The 21,765-nt window shown below is 37.8% G+C and overlaps 1 protein-coding gene across 1 annotated transcript in view; it reads left to right on the top strand.

Annotated features, from left to right (window-relative positions):
- The window catches only part of igsf9bb (immunoglobulin superfamily, member 9Bb), a 203,608-nt gene extending 192,237 nt beyond the window's left edge, over window positions 1–11,371 (top strand). Inside the window, exons 19-20 of the mRNA XM_051678379.1 lie at window positions 2,282–2,409; window positions 10,104–11,371. Of these exons, the coding sequence (XP_051534339.1) occupies window positions 2,282–2,409; window positions 10,104–10,318 (343 nt within the window). The 3' untranslated portion in view covers window positions 10,319–11,371. The remainder of the gene's footprint in view (window positions 1–2,281; window positions 2,410–10,103) is intronic.
- Window positions 11,372–21,765: the final 10,394 nt, after the last annotated feature.

Genomic DNA, 21,765 nt, shown 5'->3' with positions numbered 1-21,765 from the left:
AAATGATGTGATCATTTCATATTTTATCAGAACAAATTCTTGCAAATGGTGTGCATTTGAAACAGACTTTTATTAATTAATTTTTATAAAATACCCCTAATTACAACAAAACTCTTAATGTGTATCTTTAAATACACAATGTCATATCAACAACCATCCAGTAATAACTGAATTCTTGGTTCATTTCAAGTCAGATGAAGGATAGAATTACTTTTGGTTCAGTACGTTTTTTTAATCACTAAAAAGAATTGGCTTATAAAAGTCCTTAGTTCGGTATGAAGTGCTATGTTTTGCAGTGTAGATTCAAAAGAACCAACTCATAAGAATAATATGTTCAGGGATTAGACTATACTGGTTGTGCTGTAGTTTTCATGCTGTAGATTTAATGAATCGGTTCATAAGAATTATTCATTCACGAATCAGACTATACTGAACATGCTGTATGTTTCACGCTGTAGATTCAAATTATTCAATATCGATTCAATAGCAGTGTGGCAGTGCAACTGAGCAGTATCAGGAAACACTGTCAGAGTATATTAGCACGGTGTTTTGTCCTCATCACTGAGGACAAGAATGCATGTTTGAGAACTTTTAGCAGAACTGAAAGTCATGAAAATAACTTGTTGATAATGATTATAAGCTGACAAGCAGGGAAAGTTGTTTGAAAAAAATATTTATGTTTGCAGCTCCATTTGATGCAGCTAGTGGTGCGGAAATTAACACACTTCAGCTTTAATTAAGTTGACTGGACTGCTTATCATGGTTTGAGATTACGTAGAACTTCCTGAAAATGTGCTTCTGAATTAAGGTATATAATAAATGACAAGACAAACACTACTCACAGAGGCTGTGCATTTTAGCTTGACCAGAAAATAGGTGACCAGTCATCAGAAACCGTCTCAAGCAGGAGACTGAGTTGCATGCTATACTTCATTTTGGGTAGATGCTTTTTATTGCTTGAAAACAATTAGAGGAATTTCAAACCCATGAACCTTACAAGGACTCACTGTATGATCAAAATGCAACATTTAAAAACATTACAACACTTTTATTATATAAGCACCATTTATCTAATGTAAACACAGCACTTGTAAGTTTGGACTGCAGAACACCTTTCACAATCATGCGAAGCAAGTTTTCTTCCAAAACAGTTAATGCACTTCCTTTAAAATGGGGAAAGTACTGTTGGCACCAGAAAACACTCCTTTTTAAGTTGTTGCTTTCACCCAATGAAGTGCTAATCCAGAGTATTCTCCTTTAAAGTTCTGTTCCATGTGCAAAATGCCATGCATGCCATTGCTAAATATTGCTCTTCAGTTGAAAAATAAACAAATATCTGATTAAATTGTTACATTTGTTGTCCAAGTGCTTTGTTTGATTTTTCATTATGTGACTGTTCCCAACTAGCCATTTTCCCCTCCCGCCATCTCTCCCCCTGTCAGCATGGTGAAGCCCATTGTAGACAGTATTCACGTCTATGAGCACATTTCTGACAATGCTTTGTCGCTAAGCTGTGATTTTACCCCTCTACTAATGGCCTTTAATTTCTCTCGGCAGCCTCAGCAGAAGGACAGCCCCTCTATAATGCAATTTCTGTTATTTTACTGTGCCTCGTGAGAATTATGTGTGTTTGGGGCAGAGTATGTGGGTTGCTGGTTTAAGTGCCTCTAAACTGTATTTGGATGGGAAGAATTTTCATTCAGATTAACTGTCTAAGAATGCATTTATTTAAATTAAACATGCATTTTGAAAAATTACTTTACCACTACAGCATTATATTAATATGTCTTAAAGTATGCTTATCCATTTGAATTACCTCAATCTATATCATCATTTCTCAAAATTTCTCTTTAAACAGATACATTATGTTGCCATATGAGGTACTGTATACATTTTAAAGTTTCCTACTAATATATGATGAAATCTGACAAATACAGTATTTGCATTTTGACTTATGGTGTGTAACCTTGAGGACTAATGATTTTGATTTGATCTCTAATCAATTAAAACTTGTAGTTGTAAGACCTGAAAAGTTCAGAGTTTACCCCTCTTTCCACTCAAATAAACCTTTTGTGCCATATTTATCATGCTAAACAGACTGCCTGGTCCAGAGCATTTGAGAGTAACACATTTATAGGTAATCGGAATTGCCTGTAGGCCTGCACTAGCTGCAGTAACTTGAGCACGGCCATGTGGTCACTATGACCAGTTTAACACACATGGCGAGCCACCACACCACCCTTTCCCTGTGTAATGATTGTGCCTCTCTTTGCCTGCACAGAAAACGTCGAGGTGCACCAAGTGGCTCTGCAGGGTCTGAGAGGATAGAAGAACTCAGATATCAACGATTGAAAAAAGCAAAGAAAGTTGGAATCAACAATAACAACTCCAAGACCAGACGAAAGACAGGTGAGGACCAATTCACAGGCTACAGTACTGTGCAAAAATTTTAGGCACTTGTGAAAAATGCTTTTTTTAGCTGGTCTCCCAGCCCAGGCAGACTGGTCAGTTAGCTGATTTTAGAGGATTTTGGGCACTTTTAAACTGGTCATGCCATCCAGCTAAAACAAGCTGAGTACTAGCTTGGCCAGGATGGGACACCAGCTTAAATATGCTACAGTTAACTTGTTTTTCTCAGCAGGGTTATATTTAATTCAATTCTGAAAAGTGTTGTTAAAAGTAGTTTGTTGCAATTAAAAATGTATTTGTTTAGTCCAATATGTGTGTGTGTGTGTGTGTGTTATGTATTTTGTGCTTTTTAGAATATTGCAGTGTTAGTTTAGCAATATACTAACACCAAACTTGACCCTTCGTTGACCCCGCCTTAAAAGCGCTTCTGACCAATCCTGTCTCAGCAGCTGTTGCCCTGCCGCCATTACTCTGAGAAGCGTCTGCCATTTTACAATGAGAGCCTATGGGAGTAATGTGTGTTTGAGTACTTTTCAGCGGGATTTTTTTGTAAATAATCCCAAAAATGTAAAAAAAAAATAAAAAAAATTTTGCCGGGTCATTTATAATAGAAACACGAGTTACCCAGAGAGGATACACACAGTTTTTCTTTCTATATTATGGATTAAATATTAATGGTATATGGATTAAACTGTCAGCCCTCATACCAAATTAAAATATAACATCTGCAATGCCTTCTACATTTGCTCCAATTTAAATTAAAGCTAATAACTGAATGTTTAATTTATTTATGTATTGATTCAATTCATAATAAAAGCAATAGTAAATAAACAGTTCACAGCATCAAAATGAGTGTGTTATGAGACATTAAAAACAGTTCTGTTCACTTGCGCTAATGTTATTAGATGTGTAGTCGCCATTAAATGAAGTTTTTCTCTTTTCAATTGCCTGTAATAATCGTTTGCCTTGTTTCTGATTCACAGTCTCCACCGTTTTTAATCAAATTACTATGGAATTTAACAATTTCTTTTACAAAAAAACTTCAGATAAATATGCATTACAATGTCACTCTTCATACCAGCCCACGTAAAAATATTATCCGTTCCGTTTATGAGAATACTTTGCCAAAAACCGCGTCATTCACGGCAATCTTCCATTCATTCCTATGGGGAGTTCTGCAGAGCTTGTCAGAGTAAGTAACCGTAACCAAGGGGGGCGGAGCTTAGCGAAGAGTAAAATTGTGACTCGAGTCTTCCGTGTGGTTCGTGTTAGAAGTGCTATTTGTGTGACGCTTGTACATTTGCTGTAGCCTTTGAAAATAATTACAATCTAAAAGCAAATGAAGACAAATCTTTAAAAAAACTAACGAGTTGCTACCTGTAGTGCATTCCAAATAAATGAAATGGAGGTTACATTTCAGTTAGCATGCTGCCTTTTAGAAGGCCTAAGTAGACAGTAGATGGCAAGACAGCTCACTAGGTTTTGGAACACAGCTGTTATGTGCATTTTTGCATTGTATTAGGCATATTGTCCTCTCAGAGGCATTTAACAGTCCACATCCTGTTTGTAAAGCACACAGAGGTGTGAGAAGGTAATGTTGAGAGACTCTTCATAACAATGGCTCTCCTCAGTGAGTGCTCTCAGAGCTTCCTATAATGCTATAAAACCCTTTCAACGATAGCTGTGGTCACCAGTATTGAACTAATCACTATCCATAGTGTATCACTAACCTTCCATTATATTGTATTGTGTATAAAAAATAAGATTTAGTAAAATAGGGGACCTGGGTAGCTCAGCGAGTAAAGACGCTGAGTACCACCCCTGGAGTCGTGAGTTCAAATCCAGGGCATGCTGAGTGACTCCAGCCAGGTCTCCTAAGCAACCAGATCGGCCTGGTTGCTAGGGAGGGTAGAGTCACATGGGGTAACCTCCTCATGGTCACCATAATGTGGTTTGCTCTCAGTGGGGCACGTGGTGAGTTGTGCGTGGATGCTGCGGAGAATAAGTGTGAAGCCTCCACACGCTATTTCTTCGTGGTAACACGCTCAACAAGCCACAGGATAAGATGCATGGTTTGACAGTCTCAGAAGTGGAGGCAACTGAGATTTGTCCTCCGCCACCACGAGGACCTAGAGCGCATTGGGAATTGGGTATTCCAAATTGGGGAGAAAATTAAAAAAAAAGATTTAGGAAAATAAAATGGCAGTTCAGTAGTGAAAGGTGTCATTCTGCACCTCTAGCATCAAAATGGAACACTAGACCAAAGAGAATTGCAAAAAAAATTTCACTATTTTGTCTGACTGTCTGACTATTTTCAGACAGGTTTCCCAAACAATCCCCCTGTCTGCTGTTGGTCAGAGAAACTGATAGTCCTGCCCCAAACTCAAAGGATTGGTTGAGACAATTTTTCCATGTCAGGGTGGCAGTGGCGGGCCATGCATTTTAAGTCCAGGCCTTCAGTGTGATTCATGCCATTAAGAAAATTCACAATGAATAAGACACCATATGCCATTGGGCATCATACATTATGTCACAGCTAACTAGTAATACCAATTGATGTTCTTAATGTTACACTTAATGTTCAAGCAAGCCTAATTTTAACTGCAGCATGACTGTTTTGTGAAATGAACGTCTCCCGAACAGACATTCAAAAATCATAATTTTTCATATGAATCTACCAAGGAGGTCTATAATACCTGGAAAATATCATGGTTACTTGCATAACCTCCATTCCCTGATGGAGGGAACGAGACGTTGTGTAGATGTAGTGACACTAGGGGTCACTCTTGGGAGCCCGAGACACCTCTGATCTTTGATAAAAGGCCAATGAAAATTGGCGAGTGGTATTTGCATGCCACTCCCCCGGACATACGGGTGTAAAAGGACCCATTCAGGTTTTATGCTGAGGAGCCGAGACAAGGTCCGGCCATTTCAGTGGGTAGTTCAGCGTTGTGGCAGGAGGGACGTAATGACACTAGGGGTCCCTATACAAAATGCCGCAACTGGCTGAACTGTTTTACGTGAACTGGCGGTGTATGATGGGCAGACAACTGTGTGCCTCGTAGCCAGTGCACCAGGCTGACACGTAACCTCCCCCAACATAGTTATGAGTGTCGAACGGCCCTTTGGGGACAAGTCGACTACCCAAAAGATAGAGACAGGCTAGCCCAGTCGTGGCCTCTTTTCCCCTTCTTTTTTTCCCACTCCCTAAAAAAAGGGGGAATATCCAACTGGGTCAACCAGGACTAGTCGGGGGGTGTCCCTCTCAAGGGGAGGACACCACGGAGACCACATCTTGCCCAGAGGGGGGGGGGGGGGGTATTTAAGTGGAAAATACATCACATGGTCTTGCCGAACTATGTCGGAAGTATGTCATGTGGAGAAGTCTCAAAGTAAATCCTACCCAATAGGGGAGGAGTTACTACAAACATGGAGATTAGGGCAGTGGTAGCTCAGCGGTTAAGGCTCTGGGTTACTGATCAGAAGGTCGGGGATTCAAGCCCCAGCACCGCCAAGATGCCACTGTTGGGCCCTTGAGCAAGGCCCTTAACCCTATCTGCTCCAGGGGCGCCGTATCATGGCTGACCCTGCACTCTGACCCCAGCCTAGCTGGGATATGTGAAAAAGAAGAATTTCACTGTATATGTGCAAAATGTATAATGTGTGATAAATAAAGGAAATTATAATTATTATAATTATAATTAATTATAATTATAATATCCATTTGTATTGCGTGCCACTACCCGGGACAAAACTGGTTCCACCCGGAGGTTGTAGAATTTGGCAAAGGTGTTGGGTGTTGCCCAGCCCACTGCTCTGCAAATGTCTGGCCAGGGCCCAAGAGGCCGCTACACCCCTGGTAGAATGGGCTCATAGCCCTACAGGGGGTAGGGTGCTACCAGGACGACCTGCTCCTTGTCCTCCCTGACCTTGCACAGAGTCTGTGCAAGCAGGCTCACTGGGGGAAACGCATATTTGTGCAGGCCAGGGGGCCAGCTGTGTGCCAGTGCGTCTATGCCGAGAGGTGCCTCGGTCAGGGTGTACCAGAGCGGGCAGTGGGAGGATTCTTGGGAGGCGAACAGGTCTACCTGTGCCTGTCCGAATCGACTCCAGATCAGCTGGACCACCTGAGGGTGGAGTCTCCACTCTCCCCTGAGGGTAACCTGCAGTGACAGCGTGTCCGCTGCAGTGTTGAGGTCGCCCGGGATGTGAGTGGCTCACAGCAACTTGAGGTGCTGCTGACTCCAGAGGAGGAGACGGCAGGCGAGTTGTGACATACAACGAGTGCGCAGACCGCCTTGGTGGTTGACATATGCTACCGTTGCCATGTTGTCTGTCTGAACTAACACGTGCTTGCCCTGGATCAACGGCTGGAACCTCCGCAGGGCAAGCAGAATTGCCAGCAACTCGAGGCAGTTGATGTGCCAACGCAGCCGCGGGCCCGTCCATAAGCACCCCAGCCCGTTTTGGAGGCGTCTGCCATGACCACGACGCACCTGGAGAACACGAAAGGGGAACACGAAAGACCGTCTGAAGTTGAGAGGTAACAACCGCAACCAGGAATAACACACAAACAGAAAGGCATCTTTAAAAAGACGTTCCGTGTGTGCTGCTCTTTTAGAGAAGTATACTCTTTCAGGAAAATATACTCTCTTCTTTCTGCCGAAGCGCCCAGGGGCGTTCTCTGCAGTGCACCAGTGCAGAGGAGGGAGAAGCCGCTGAAATGCGGCATCAGATCCAGCAGAGGTGAATGTACAGTCAGCTCAGTAAACATCGACCGTTCAGCTCCGAAGAGAAAATCTGAATGAGTGGTTGCACACCAGCTCCTTTTATACCTGTATGTCCGGGGGAGTGGCATGCAAATACCACTCACCAATTTTCATTGGCCTTTTATCAAAGACCAGAGGTGTCTCAGGCTCCCAAGAGTGACCCCTAGTGTCACTACATCGACACAACGTCGAGTGAGTGACAGATAGGGAAATCTATCTAAATATTATAAAATATATAATATTTGTGATTTAAATGTTGCTTGCAATAAATTTTGTTTCGTTAGGGTACACGATTATGCTGCGTTCCATGCAAGTTGAATGTGGGATATTCTTACTTGATATCTCCGACCATAAATGCATTCCATTCCCTGATATTCGGAACTGCAATGCTCCCGTTAGCTTAGCAGGGGTTTGACTCTCATTAGAGATGTCTCCTAGCAACCCAACTGATAAGCAATGCTGCAGCGCTAGCATTTGTGCTTCAGGTGTACGATTATTAAAAGAGATTATAATGTTTTATACACCTGTTTCTACAGGCGTTTGTTAAACAAGCTTTAATATCATGTAATGTGGAAACGAACACATTTATCGATATTACTTAATAAAGTGAATGTTTATCACTTACTTTGTATATCTCCCTGAGTGTTGACATGTTTGTGTGACATCATGCCCCTGCATCTCGGTGAAATCGGGGTTGAGAATTTCTGCACGAGCCTACAAGTTGTATTTCTGACTTCAAGATGCATTCCATTGCACTTTTCCTAGTAGGAAGTTGTAAAATCCGACTTTCTGAGTTGAATGGAATGCAGCACTACTTTGCAAAACTTGATCTGACACTGAATTCTCAAGCAGCCTAATTTATACTTAGAAAACTCCTGATGTTGCTATAACAATGCAAAAAGCACTTACCAATTTTCTTGAAGTGAAAACCAGTCCTTCTTTCCTGTTTAATAAATTAAGCAATCACATGGTCATGCAGAACATCTCGTGTTTGTAAATCCATAAGGATCTCTTTCTCAATGGCAATACCAGCAGCGATAACAGCCGACTCCTCAGACAGCTTTTTTTTACTTACGCTTTTCGCTCTTGAATTACGTACATCACTTAAAGCGTGATTGCGTAACTCAAGGCCAGCTCGAAATCCTCGACTGGGACATATCCTAAAGATCACACCCACCAAGAACAAATAAATCAATCTGATTGTCTGATGAATCTGACAATCTGACTTTAGTTGCCCATTCATTTGCACTGTTGAGGGATTCTGCAGATATTCTGAAGGCCTGACGGGGTGGAGCTCAGACTCATGTGCTGCTTCGGGCATGCGATTTGTGAACACTTCACACTTCACTTGTAAGCATCAAGAAATAAATTCTGGATAATCTTTTCTCTATTTGTTTGTAGATTAATTAAGAGTGGAAAGCGATAAAAAATACATAGGCAAAAAGGTGATTGAGAATGAAAGGATGAAAAATATTTATTTATTTGGCATGTTAGACCAGCAGAGAAGGCTTTGCTGGCCATGATAATTCGCCACTGCAGGGTGGGTGGGTTGTTAAAAAAAAAAAAAAAAAAATCATTTTGTTTTGACTAGGGATGTCAATTTGCAGACATTTTCATAATCGATCATCATGGAAATTAACAATCAATTAATTGTTAATACTACAAATGAAGATGTGCTATTGCGTGTCAGGGCCAGTTGCGTTCCCACTGTCACTTCCAGTGCTTCACTGTGCCTCCTAGGGGCTTCCTTGGGGCCATTGGCCCAATGCCCTGGCCCACCAATTACCCTTGGGCCAAAGAAGGCCAACTGGGGATTGATGCGATGTCAATGTCCATAGCGAAGTTTCGCTGAGTCGGGTCAGAGGTTTCAGCATCGAGATTCTCCTATCCCAATTTTTCATTTACAGAGAATGGAGAATCGTCAGTACTGGTCAGTAGACGAAATCAGGACTCTTAATATTTGGGCTGATAAAAATGTGCAATGCTAGATCAACACGGCGTCTACTGAACGAAGACGTGATTAAGTAAATTGACGCCAAATTTGCCAAGTTGTGTATCCAGCACACATTGTTACAGGTTCGGGAAAAAATTTAATAAATTGCATGCATAGTACAAATCTGTGTTCATTTTGAGGGCTAGCTAGTCTCCAAAGTCTGAAACCTCAGCTTTAGTTTCCCTCTTGCTTGTGAAATGTGCGGGTTTTGTGATGTTGGCACCAGGGTGGTGTATTAAGGGCAGGTTTTAGGGCAACGCTGTGTGGCTATTGTCCTGATGGTGGGAATGCAGATCGATTTAGGTCTTGCTGCTCGAGGTCCGAGGCTATTGGCCCGAGCTGACCAGTTGATAGCCTTGGCTCGCGCTGGCCCGATAGTGAAAAAGCAGCTAGTGAGCCCACTTCATCTTCATCTGTGAGTCTTCTTATGTGATGTGGAGAAGACGTGACATGCAGCGCACAAGTGCCCTCTAGCAGCGGTATGACTGTATAGACAGCCTTTTCAACATCTGCTGGCATGATTACCGAATGCATTTGTCCTGAAATTAATTAATCAACAATCGATAAGCTTAGTTGATCAAATTGTTGATGACAATTAATCGATAATCGATTAATCATTAACACACCTAATTTTGATAACACCACAGAGCCACAGTGTTTGCAATTTTCCAGAATATCAGTCAACGAATAGCTTACTTTGTCTCTGCATATTAAACTAGGATAGGAAAAATTATTGTACTATTGAATAAATTACATATATCATCTTTAAGCACAGTTTTTCTTAATTTTCTTGTGATTCAATTAAAAAAGACCTGATTAAAATTATTTAAATAAATAACGAAACCGGTTCAAATTAAGGAAGTTGTTTAATGGACCATCTCTACTAACCTCTGACCTTTGCCTCTTCTCCTCTGCTTGCTCTGTGTATACAGCTGTGCCCCCCTCTCAGACCCAGCAGCCCCACGCCTCTCAGGTCCTCCAGCCAGAAGAAGCTCTCTACCTCCGCAAGAAGAAGAAAAAGTTGACCCGCCAGGACCCTTACACCCGCTTCTCTGCTCTGCTGTACCGTCGCCCACCCCGAGAAGACCAGAAAGCCATTTTGGCTAGTATGGACACAGCAGACCCAGACCACGGCACTCTCCTCTGAAGTCCCAGAGAACAGGCCAACCTCCACCCCCCCCCCACCCACCAAACTCTGCGCTCCTTCCACCCTTGCTCAGCCAGCCAACATCTTCATGTCCACACCTGACTTCAGTGGTTTATTCCTCCTCTCTGTTCCTTTTTACTTACTACCCTGCTGTAAAGTCCGGCTTAGTCCAGCATTCATTTCCAGTTTTATGTGGGTTAGTACTGGTTTGATGCTGGTCTAGCTGCTGGACCAGCATATCCTTTCTGTTCACCAGAAATACCTCATTGGTGAAGCTGGCCCAAGCTCGACCAAGGTGTTGTTGCTGGTTAAGCTAATTTAAGAAGCCTGGTGAACAGCAACAGCAACTTTTCAGCAGGGTATTTAATAGATTGATAATGCTGTTTGTAAGTGGTCCAAGGTTTTGCTACAGTGCATTAACCCTGCATTCAGAATGATTGATCATCTTTAGCTTTTTAAAAAGAATATTGCTTTAACTTGTCTTTTGGTTGTAGTTTCTCTTATCAGAAGGGTGCATCAGCATTTAAGTTCCAGCCTCTCTCCATATCTTTCACTAGATCACAGGGTTTTCGCAGTTAGGCCAGATATACCTCAGAATCACCTCAAGCTCGTCTTCTCAATACTACTGTACTGACAAACACAATACTGGTTACTGTTTAAAATGTTCTTGTATTTTGACTTATTTTGTTCCACAAGGCAAATTTCTAACATATTAGCTAGCCATACAATAAATTATTTTGATTTGATTGATGTAGGATTTGATAGGATCTAGGTATGAATTTGCATTCCGTATTGTAATATATATTAGTAATGTTTCAAATCTTTGCAAGTGATGGTATGTTATGACTGTTAGTGATGGTATGCCATAAAATACTACAAAACATATGTAGGATATACATAAATAGTAATGTAGAATTAATTTATGTGTGCGTGTGGGATGTTGTTAGTGTTCTTTACTCACATGCTCTGTCTGTTTACTCCCTTTAGAATATGATTCTTTGAAGATAAAATAGAAACACTCTTTTACAAAGCACAATGGTATATGTATCTCTTAAAGGAATAGTTCACCCAAACATGAAAATTCTCTCATAATTTACTCAGCCTCATGCCATCTCAGATGTTTATGATTTTCTTTCTTCTGCTGGACACAAACAAAGATTTTTAGAAGAATATTTCAGCTGTGTAGGTCCTTACAATGCAAGTGAATGTTGACCAGAATTTTGAAGCTCCAAAAGCACATAAAGGCACCATAAAAGTAATCCACAAGACTCCAGTGGTTAAATCCATATCTTCAAAAGTGATATGATAAATTTGGGTGAGAAACAGATCAATACATAAATGCTTTTTTTACTTTAAATCTCCACTTGCACTTTCACATTGTTCTTCTTTTGTTTTTGGCGATTCGTATTCTTCTTGCATAGAAAATTATAGGTAATAATGGCTTAAACATTGATCTGTTTCTCATCCACACCTAAAATATCACTTCTGAACATATAGATTTAACCACTGGAGTCTTATGGATTACATTTATGCTGCCTGTATGCTTTTGGAGCTTAAAAATTTTGGTACCTGTTTACTTGAATTGTGAGGACCTACAGAGCTCAAATATTCTTCTAAATATCTTCGTTTGCATTCAGGAGAAGAAAGAAAGTCACACACATCTGGGATGGCATGAGGGTGAGTAAATGATGAGAGAATTTTTATTTTTGGGTGAACCATCCCTTTAAAGCTGAACTACAGGGACAGATGGGGGCTTGTATTGCAGCTATTAGGGACAGTTAACATTTAATGAAAAACGTGTAATTTTTTAAATAAACATATATAAACCAATAACAATTACACCAGAAGCTGCTATATCCTTATATACTTTTTTTGAACACAAATTTGCACTGAAGCAAAACCTTGGTGATGACTGTGATGTGACACTTTTATTTTATGGCAACCTCAAGCCCTATTCAAAAAGTACTATAGTAATGCCAAAAATACTACAGCTTCCTTAATCAATAAGACTACAAGTGTACTGTATTGTGAGGAGGAAAGGATTTTGTGCCATAATATACAGTACTATAGTATTTTTGTCATCAACATGCAATGCCCCCTTACATGACAAAAAGGCATATGTCGGCTTCTAAATGCTTGTTCCTCATGTCTTTGTTAACTATTTTTTGTTTGAGTGAAAAAATGGAAACTTACTGCATTTGTAGGTCATTTTTGAGCCTTTATTTTTTTGGTTAAACCAGAAACCAACCCAGCGCCCGTCTCTCTCCTCTGTGAAGACCCTAGGGGGCAAATCTCTTTGGGATGAGAGGGCTATTCCCTGCGGCCAAAGGTTTTTATTGTGTTTCTATCATTCGACGGTGCTTTTTTTCTACAGATAGACATGTATTTTCACTGTCTGAACTGCTACATTCATTGTGGTAGCCATTGTCCAAGGGGGATGGTTATGGCTTTCAGATGAGCAGTGGCATGTTCTGTGTCTTATAACTTGTACAGATGTACTTTCAGCTCCACAGGTGCGCTTGCACATTTGAAAATGTCTAGAAATGCTCAAATAAGAGCATAGAATGGCTAAACAGTGTACTGTTTCATCAGCCCTTAAAAATAATGAAAATCTAAAAGCAATTAAAGGTGAAACTTTAAAAGGGGTTATGAATTTAAGAGAGTGTGGTTCATGGCTAAACTGCTCCCAATGGCCAATCACCACATGCTAGGCCTTTTAACAGCCTACTTAAGGTGCTATCAAACTTATGAAGTCTGTACTCTGTTAATATTGCTTTATGTCATGAATTTGATCTTCCAGCAGATAATGGCTGCTGCTTATCTCCTGAACACCTCAGTATTTGATGTTTTTGGATTTCAACACCATACCGCATCTGTTATAGATAAGCCTTCCACGTCTGCTGTGGCATCTTAAGGGTCATCAGTTTTACAGTTAATGATATCAACATTCATACTTGACTTGCATCGGAGTGCTGAAAATTTGCAAGCATCAGTCAGCATTTATGTATTTAGCTGTGGTGTGGATAAGTTGGTAGCAAAAGGGAAGCTATTCATATCTTGAACAGAGTTCAAAACTAAATCAGCTGCCACAGGGTGAAGATGTAGTTTAATTTGTTAATGGGTACTTTTAGTTACATTCAGGATGTAATCTCTGCTTGTACGAGACCAGCGCATTAAGTGCTCCTTTGCACCTTTTTAAGCATCATATAAAAGAAAGTAGAGTACTTTTTATTTGTCTTAGATCAGGGGATTGATTTTCAAGTCAGACACCATTTTAAGCTTTTAGAGATTTAAAGCTTGACATGTTTTTATTTAGCGATATGGTATATGAGCTGTTCAGAACCTTGAGCCATGGATGGGTTGTCTCATACCATTAGTATGGTGTGTGTGAATGGCTTTAAATTTTCAGCAGACTTGATTGTTAATTCTTGTAATTGTTGTTCCATTTGTAATTCAAGTAACCTATCTGATTAGATGAGACCTGCTTACTTTTTACATTTTAAATATGTTAGTTAGGTACTCTGTGTGTATGTGTGTGTGTGTGTGTGTGTGTGTGTGTGTGTGTGTGTGTGTGTGTAGGTGTAGGTGTGTAGATAGAGGCAACTGATCATCTTGCTCAGTTGAGAGATGTGCTTATCTTAAGTATTTTTGATCCATTTCACTGGGCAATTGTCAAATATGGTGCTTTCTAAAAGATATATGACTAATTACCTAAATATTGTGTTCCTTTTTTATTTAAAGACTTCATACAAATGAATTATATCGAAATGAATATCCAAAATGCTAGGAATGTACTGTAATGTCAAAAACTGTATATAATATAATAGCATATATTGCACAATGTATTAAAACATTTGAGTAATTTTGAATAAATTGGCCAATATATGCACGCAACAGAATATATTGATACAAAACATATTGTTTTATTTTGGATTCAGTTTCTAAAGTTACAATTATGTTACTTTTTCATGAGGTTGGAATGCATGAGAGCATTTTTGAGCCAAGAGAGCTATTTTCGTGATGTAAATCTTTCAGTCCACGTTGCATTCACTTTCACATTGAATTTGCAAATTAAATGTTTATTTTGTCAGTTTCTAGCTAAGAATGAACAGTTTTTTCTGTGTCCATAAAGGCTGTCTAAACCTGAAAGGACCAGTCTAGCTCAAATTCTTCTTTGCAGGTGATTCTGCTACTGTAGCATTAATCGTTGAACAGATTGGCTAACTCTAATGTGGCCTCATAAATGAGCTGTTTGGGGATTTTGGGAGGTTATTAATGCTAACTTGATTTGGCTCATGGGTGGTAAGATGAGATTCATTGTTATGAACATTTGTCTTTCAGTAGCATTATAGCTGTGGTAGAGATTCATTCAGGTTGAATTATTTATTGTACTGATTTTTATATGCCATTTATATCTACACAAGGTTAAAACATTCAATACTTTTGACAATACATCTCAAGATAAGCATTTTTCCATTCCAGATCATTTTTTGAGGTGCGTAATTTTTAATAAAAACATCTCAGTAAATCTTGATTTACTTTGTTTTGATTTTGAATAAATCACTGTTTCAAATCCTATGTACATTTTGCATCTTCTAGTTTTGTCATAAAACATTCTTATGTTTACATCTTGTTCACATTTAAGTTCTGAGCAGACACCTGCTTTCCAAAGCAACAGAAAGTGCACATAATGTATTGCATTATTGGCAAGTACCCAGATATTACTTAATATTGAAAAGAATGAAGCTCTACACATAGGCAAACAGTTTTTTAGCTGGTCTGTTGATTGTTTAGTTGAAGAAGATAATTGGATACAGATTCATGTGCATAATCAAGAAATATTTGGGATGGTTTAATGAAGGTGTAGAGCTGTTAAATGAAGTGCTGTTGCGTTTCTGAGAATCAAACCCTTGTTGTATTAGATACTTGTTTACATAATAGAGAATACATTTGTATTCATTATCTTTTTTTTTTTTTTTAGCTTGATTTTAGGATTTTCATGAATGTTGCCAAACCTGTCAGTCATAACATGGGTGCAAAGAGACATTGTTTGTTTGTTTGTTTTTTTGTTTATTTATTTTTTTTTATTGGGTGGTTTGATTGTTCTGAAACAACAGAGAGGAAAGAAAGTTTCAGAAACAAATGGCTATGCCATGAGATAAATTAAATCTCTTAATGGGATCATGACATGTCTTTTTTATTATTTTAATACTATATTATATACTTTCTTTTTTATACTTTCTGATACTCGCCGATACCGCGTCTGATACCTGTTTTTTTTGTTTTATTGTTTTTTTCTGCAATCCATATCAACAGATTATTAAAATTTTATCATCAAAATGGTGTTTAAATAAATGAATGAATTAAAATTTTAATCAAATGAAAATATAACAATTAATTTTCAACATAATATTGTATTATTTTTTTATCAAATGAAGTGCTTGTATACAGAACCTCACAGCACAATCCAAAATACAGCACAAAACTGCATAACAGTGCATAATATTGCTTAAATATAATACAGTTACCATTGAATGATTATTAGTAGTAGTAATAATACAGTGCATATTACATAACTTTACAATAGTGATATATTTCATACTATAGTCATAGTCATACTTTTTTTTTTTTTTTTTTTTTTTAAATGTAGCTTTTATTTTGACAGCACTTATATTATGAAGTGTTTTTGTGTGATGACGGTAGCATTTCAGCCGAAAAAGCCGGTCGCTACGTGACTCAAAGTTATTATTAAACTGCAAAAGCTTGCACTCTGTAGGTGCCTCGTGCAACAAAGTGAATTTGTGCTCTGTTAGCTGTCATCTGCAACAAATAGAGTGCTCAGTGTGGTGTTTTCCCTGTATGACCCAAGGAGGAGCTTTAAAGGTACATGCAGCCGTTTCTTTTTTTTTTTTTTTTTTTACTTCTTTTCAAAAAACAGCCATATATTTGTAAAACATGAACATTTTCCACCCACTATCTGACCCTCAGTCAGAAACGCTCGGTTTTGGTGCTGCTTCCCCTTTAAGACTTGACAGTAAACATTGCTGTTATGATTGGCTCTCTGCTCTTGACTGACCTGCTCTCTCTCCTTGCCATCTCACTGCTCACCGTTACTGGGTGGGCTACAGAAGTGATTAAAGGTAAAGTAAGCATTAGTGTGTTGTTGTGGAGGCAGATAGATACAAATGTCTACCAATGTGACATTACAATGTGGAGGAAGTAGAGTAGTCGTTTTGGCAGCTTGGTTTCAACAAATGCTCTTTTTGCAGTGAGGAGGATGTTTTGAGTTCTCATGTCATGACCCCTTTAACAGAGATTATGACACCATTAAAGGGATAGTTCACCCAAAAAAGATAATTCTCTCATTTACTCACCTTTATGCCATTTTAACCTCGTACGACTTTCTTCTGCCGAACACAAACATAGATTAAGTCCAACAATTGAACTGTTCCGTTAAGTCTAAATAACGTTTTTTTTCACCTAACAGAAATTGTGCCATGAACAAAGTGTATAGTAGTAAATTCACTGAAACATTAGTTATACAAATAATGTAACAAACTAAATACATTGCACACAAAGTTTAAAATAGTGAAAGTTTAAAACCGATAATCTTCCCATCCACCATCATGCTTTTTGTTTATTCAGTAATATAATATTCAAAGATTAACAGAAAATTAAGAAAATAACACCATTAAAATTCTATTTTTATTAATGATTTTATAAACATTTTATGTACCCTTGTACAAATGTGCAATGCTTTTCCAATTGTTGACACCACTAATGAGTTAAACAAACTAATCTACAGTACAGAAATTATCCTCTCAAAAGATGACCTCTTAAAGTACATCAGGGATCAAAAAGCAAACAAATTAACTTGCTGCTCATTATTTTGGTATACTGTCTCAGAGAGAGAGAGAGAGAGAGAAAAAAAGCATGGAATCAGCACAATGTAGAGGACGAGAGAATGTGGAGGTTGTGTCCTCACATGGCACTTAGTGCATCATGAGCCTGAAGGGAATGCATAGGGATTATCAGGATACCAGCTCCACAGCAGACACATATATACGTACACATAGGACTACCACAATATGTAAATAAAGAGTGCAAATCATGCAATATATATATATATATATATATATATATATATATATATATATATATATATATATATTGTGTATATGAGAATATGTGGTACACTGTGGTTGTTATGGATGAGTGGAAATAGAGTAATTTTATGGTCTGTCCCTGTGGTACATAGAAAAATGTAGCAGACCTTCACTTTCAGATATCTATAATGTGAAAGAAATAACTATTTAAAATGGTATAACTTAAAAAATATTATGTTTAAAAGTTACACATGCTATTAGAATTACAAACCAAAGTGGATGGTGTAACCTACTCATTTGTTTTGCCTTTTGGTATAACATTTCTTGTCATTGTCATCTATAGCTCTGGTTCAAGCAATACAAAATCAAATAACAAAGATATTGTCTTATAAATCACTTAGTTAAAGATCGTGACAACAATGCAAAGTTGCAGATAAAACCTACATTAAAGTGGCATTTAATTCATTGTCAATTTAATTGTATCATGTTTTCATTTTCAATTTTTTTTTATCTAATTATTAGGGAACATATAGTTGCTATATGGCATTTGCTGAATATTATTTCATTACTGATTATGGAGATGATATTTGCTTATTTTTTGGAATGACTAAATTAACTATGAAATGGGCAATGTGGAATATATTCTCTGTGTTCATCACTATTTTGCTCACATTTCACATAGTTTGATAATTCCATTCGGACTGAAAAATGAATCACGATAGAGCATGAATGTTTGAAGTATGTCTGATGACCTTCGCTTATTGTGCAGTAATCACATGCAGTTCAATATACCTGCAGCGATTTGTTTATTTTCCCCCATTATGTTGTCTAGTTACATTCCTGAGTGACTGATCTGTACAAGACCTCTTTGTCTTGTGTCTGATGACTAAAATGTCATGTGCTGGTATGTGGTTGAGGTAGGTTATATATGGCATCTGCAAGATGTATAGCAGCACAGTCCAAGATATATTGTATGTATTCTGTATTCTTATAGTCAACAGACTGTACCAGTAGAAATATTTTGACAGTGTACTGTGTATATAAATAACAGATATTTATAGTTATGTAACAGAGGAAAATTAGGGAATCTTTAATTTTGTACTGCGATAAAATCAAGAGAAGATTCGTTCCAATTTAGCTGTCTTGTTTATGGAGAAATATATGTTCTCTTTGCTTTTAGATGCTCATGGTAGCAAGGTGTGGTCATTAGCAAAATAGCAGATGATGCAAACTGCTTTTGTAGTAGGTATTCTAACAATCACAGTAACCTTTTTCTTGAGACCTCAGTGTGGTGTGTAAGCAGCCATACCATTTAACATATCATGACCTGGATTGCTGATCTATTTTGTGGTCCAGACCAGAGAAAACTCTGCACCTCACATCTTTCATGTAGATTTACAAAGTTGTGAACTCAAGTGAGAAAACCACACATCAATACCTGAAGAGTCTTTGTTACTTAAATGTGCTACCAAAAACTAGAGATGAGCTTTGGCACTTAGACAATACTAAAACAAGACCTTTGGCAGACAGGAAAAAAACATTTGGAATGTAAGAGGTTGTAGCTATTGTGCAAAATAATTTGGCCAATATTTATTTGCAGCCAGTTTTTTTTTCTTTTTTTCAGCTCTTGTATAAAATATTCTATAGTGCTATAATTCTAGCTTGTTTGTAAAAATAATAATAATAATAATAAAAAAGGTCAACATAGCCTGTTATACTGGCATATTTTCCTCAATTTTATATATTTATTTTAAACTGTAGAAACAACAATGTTAACCCTGTTAGTAGCCTCAACATTGTACTGATGTGATATGTTTGCACCATCTATCATTTCATTTCTAAAATAATTTGCAGATTTGCACATCACACTATGACCTCATAAACATCCAGAGTAAATCAACTTAATATGCCATTACTTAAATGCATTATTTTCGGTTGATATAGGTTTCAATCCATATGCTGTACACTGTTAACATTTGCCAGCTAAACTGAATTAAAATGTGTATACACAACTACATTGCATTGCAACATGAGATCATAAAGAAAAACAGGAATTTATAGTGTAATTTTATCTGAACTTTTGTCAAAATTGTTTTGTCATAAATAACAATGTACTGTTTTTGTTTTTTTTACTTTTCAGATGGTTATATAAGTACATACAAACCTGTATATACATACTGTATACAAACACACACACACACACACACACACACACATATATATATATATATATATATATATAGCATACTTCACCCAAAAATTACTATTTTATTTTATTTATTCACCCTTATGTCATTTCAATCCCATAATATTGTCTTTCTTCTGTGAAACACCCACAGATCATGGGTTTTTTTTACATCCAAGTTCCAAAAGGACAAAAAAGTACAGTAATGTATCATAAAAGTAGTCTATACAACTTGTGTGCTATATTCCATTTCTTCTAAAGCAATTCAATAGCTTTGTATTCGGAACAAGTCGCTATTCACCGATAATCTTCCCATCCACCATTAGCTCTCAAATCTATTTGGAATTGCAGAAAAAAAATCACCATCCACTTCCACTGTATGGAAAAGAGCTGCTTGGACATTCTGGCTAACATCTCCTTTTGTGTTTCACAGTAGAAAGAAAATAATACAGAGTTGTAACAACATGCGGGTGAGTAAATCAAGCCAAAAGTCACTTTTTTCCCCCTTTAAAATGGTAATTTCTTACCCATTGCATATGACAGGAGAAATATTATGTTATAAAATGTTGAACAACACATTGTGGAATGTGAGTATCCTCTCTGTTCTGTATGATCTAATCTAACCTGTAATATCATCACTTCTGCTGTATTGTTTCAATGTGCTCTTGTACGTTTCAGATATATGAAATTTCAAGCAGCACCCATTGTGTTAACTCTGTTCACCTCTAACTTGTATCTTGTACAGTTTGTTCTTTCGACCCTACCTATGGGCCTGACTTTACTTTGCTTAAATGAGTTCATATAGTGTGCTGTTCCAAATTGTTCATAATGTTGACAAATTATACATCTGTATAATTTGTCAACATTATTAACTTTTTTTGACTAGACTATATAGTAAATTGAACTAATTTAAGCAAAGTGACATGACATAAGTTCTGGTGGTGGTGGGGGGTTAACGCTACCAGAGTCTGCAATGTGTTTAGATGAGTTTCAGATTCCAATCAATACTTTGAATGGGACGTTTTATTTAATCTCCAGCAGCTCTAAAGTGACTGACAGCCACACAACCTCAGACATATTGAATCAACATCAAGTGATGACAAAATCTGTCTAGCTTTAGTATCCACATTTGATGATGAAATGATGTTGAGTTCTTTGAAAGAATCAGAGGTGCTTTATTCACCAAGACTAAGGTCAGACATTTTGTATATAGATCAACAATAAAAGCAGAATTCTAGGGGGTCATATTCAAGTGCAGTTTTCAAAAAACAATTGACAACAGGAGTGGTGTCTAAGCGACAGGCCAGATTGAACTGACTAAAGTGGAGCCGCTGAGTATATAAATTAATAAAACAATTAAAATAAGAGTAGATACTGACCTCACCCTCATCACTTCATTTACATCACCCAGTGCTGGTACAGCTCATGGACATTTTCAAATGCTAGACCCATGTAATCTTTTCGCTGCATCAAAATGTTTTGTATTTTGAGATAATAAAAGAGATATGATGACAGCATATTGGTGTGAGCTTGCTTAGTAGAGACCGGGGGCCATTGTAACATTTTTTATAAATCAAATACTACAACGGTACATACTTGCAATCTTTTGGTGTAAGAAACATGTGCCAACAGTAATAGCACCATTAAATATTTATTTAATATTGAATTTATAATAATAATAAAAAAATATAATAATAATTTTACAACCTGTACTAGTGGTTGGGGGCAATTTTAACACTTGCCCCACTGTGTTATAATTGCCTATGGACATATTTGAGCGGTGCAATTGTATCATTTACACAGACTGCATGTATTGCACTACTGTGGTGCCTTTGTATGTAAAGTATTGCATAATTATTGTGTAATAGTCTCACATTGATTGCGTTGATGTGGCACAGTACGACAAATTATTATTATAAATCTAGACCTAACAAAAGTCATCTGAACATCTGCGCCAATCGCACTCATGTGGTCACTCGGCGACGCGCATGGAATACCACTGCGCGGTCACGCTTTTGAATGTTGAACCGAAGTCTCCCTGGCAAGTGGCGGTAGGCGTGGCTCAACGGAGACGTCCGCTTACAAGACAGCACTCTTCTCCTCATATATCTGCAGATATGTAAAGGGATATTACATACGTAACGGGCCTACTCACA

The sequence above is a fragment of the Myxocyprinus asiaticus genome, chromosome 38 (genome assembly GCF_019703515.2).
Source record: "Myxocyprinus asiaticus isolate MX2 ecotype Aquarium Trade chromosome 38, UBuf_Myxa_2, whole genome shotgun sequence".
NCBI lineage: Eukaryota > Metazoa > Chordata > Actinopteri > Cypriniformes > Catostomidae > Myxocyprinus > Myxocyprinus asiaticus.
The sequence above is the reverse complement of the archived record's forward strand: the minus strand, read 5'-3'. Positions and strand labels throughout refer to the sequence as shown.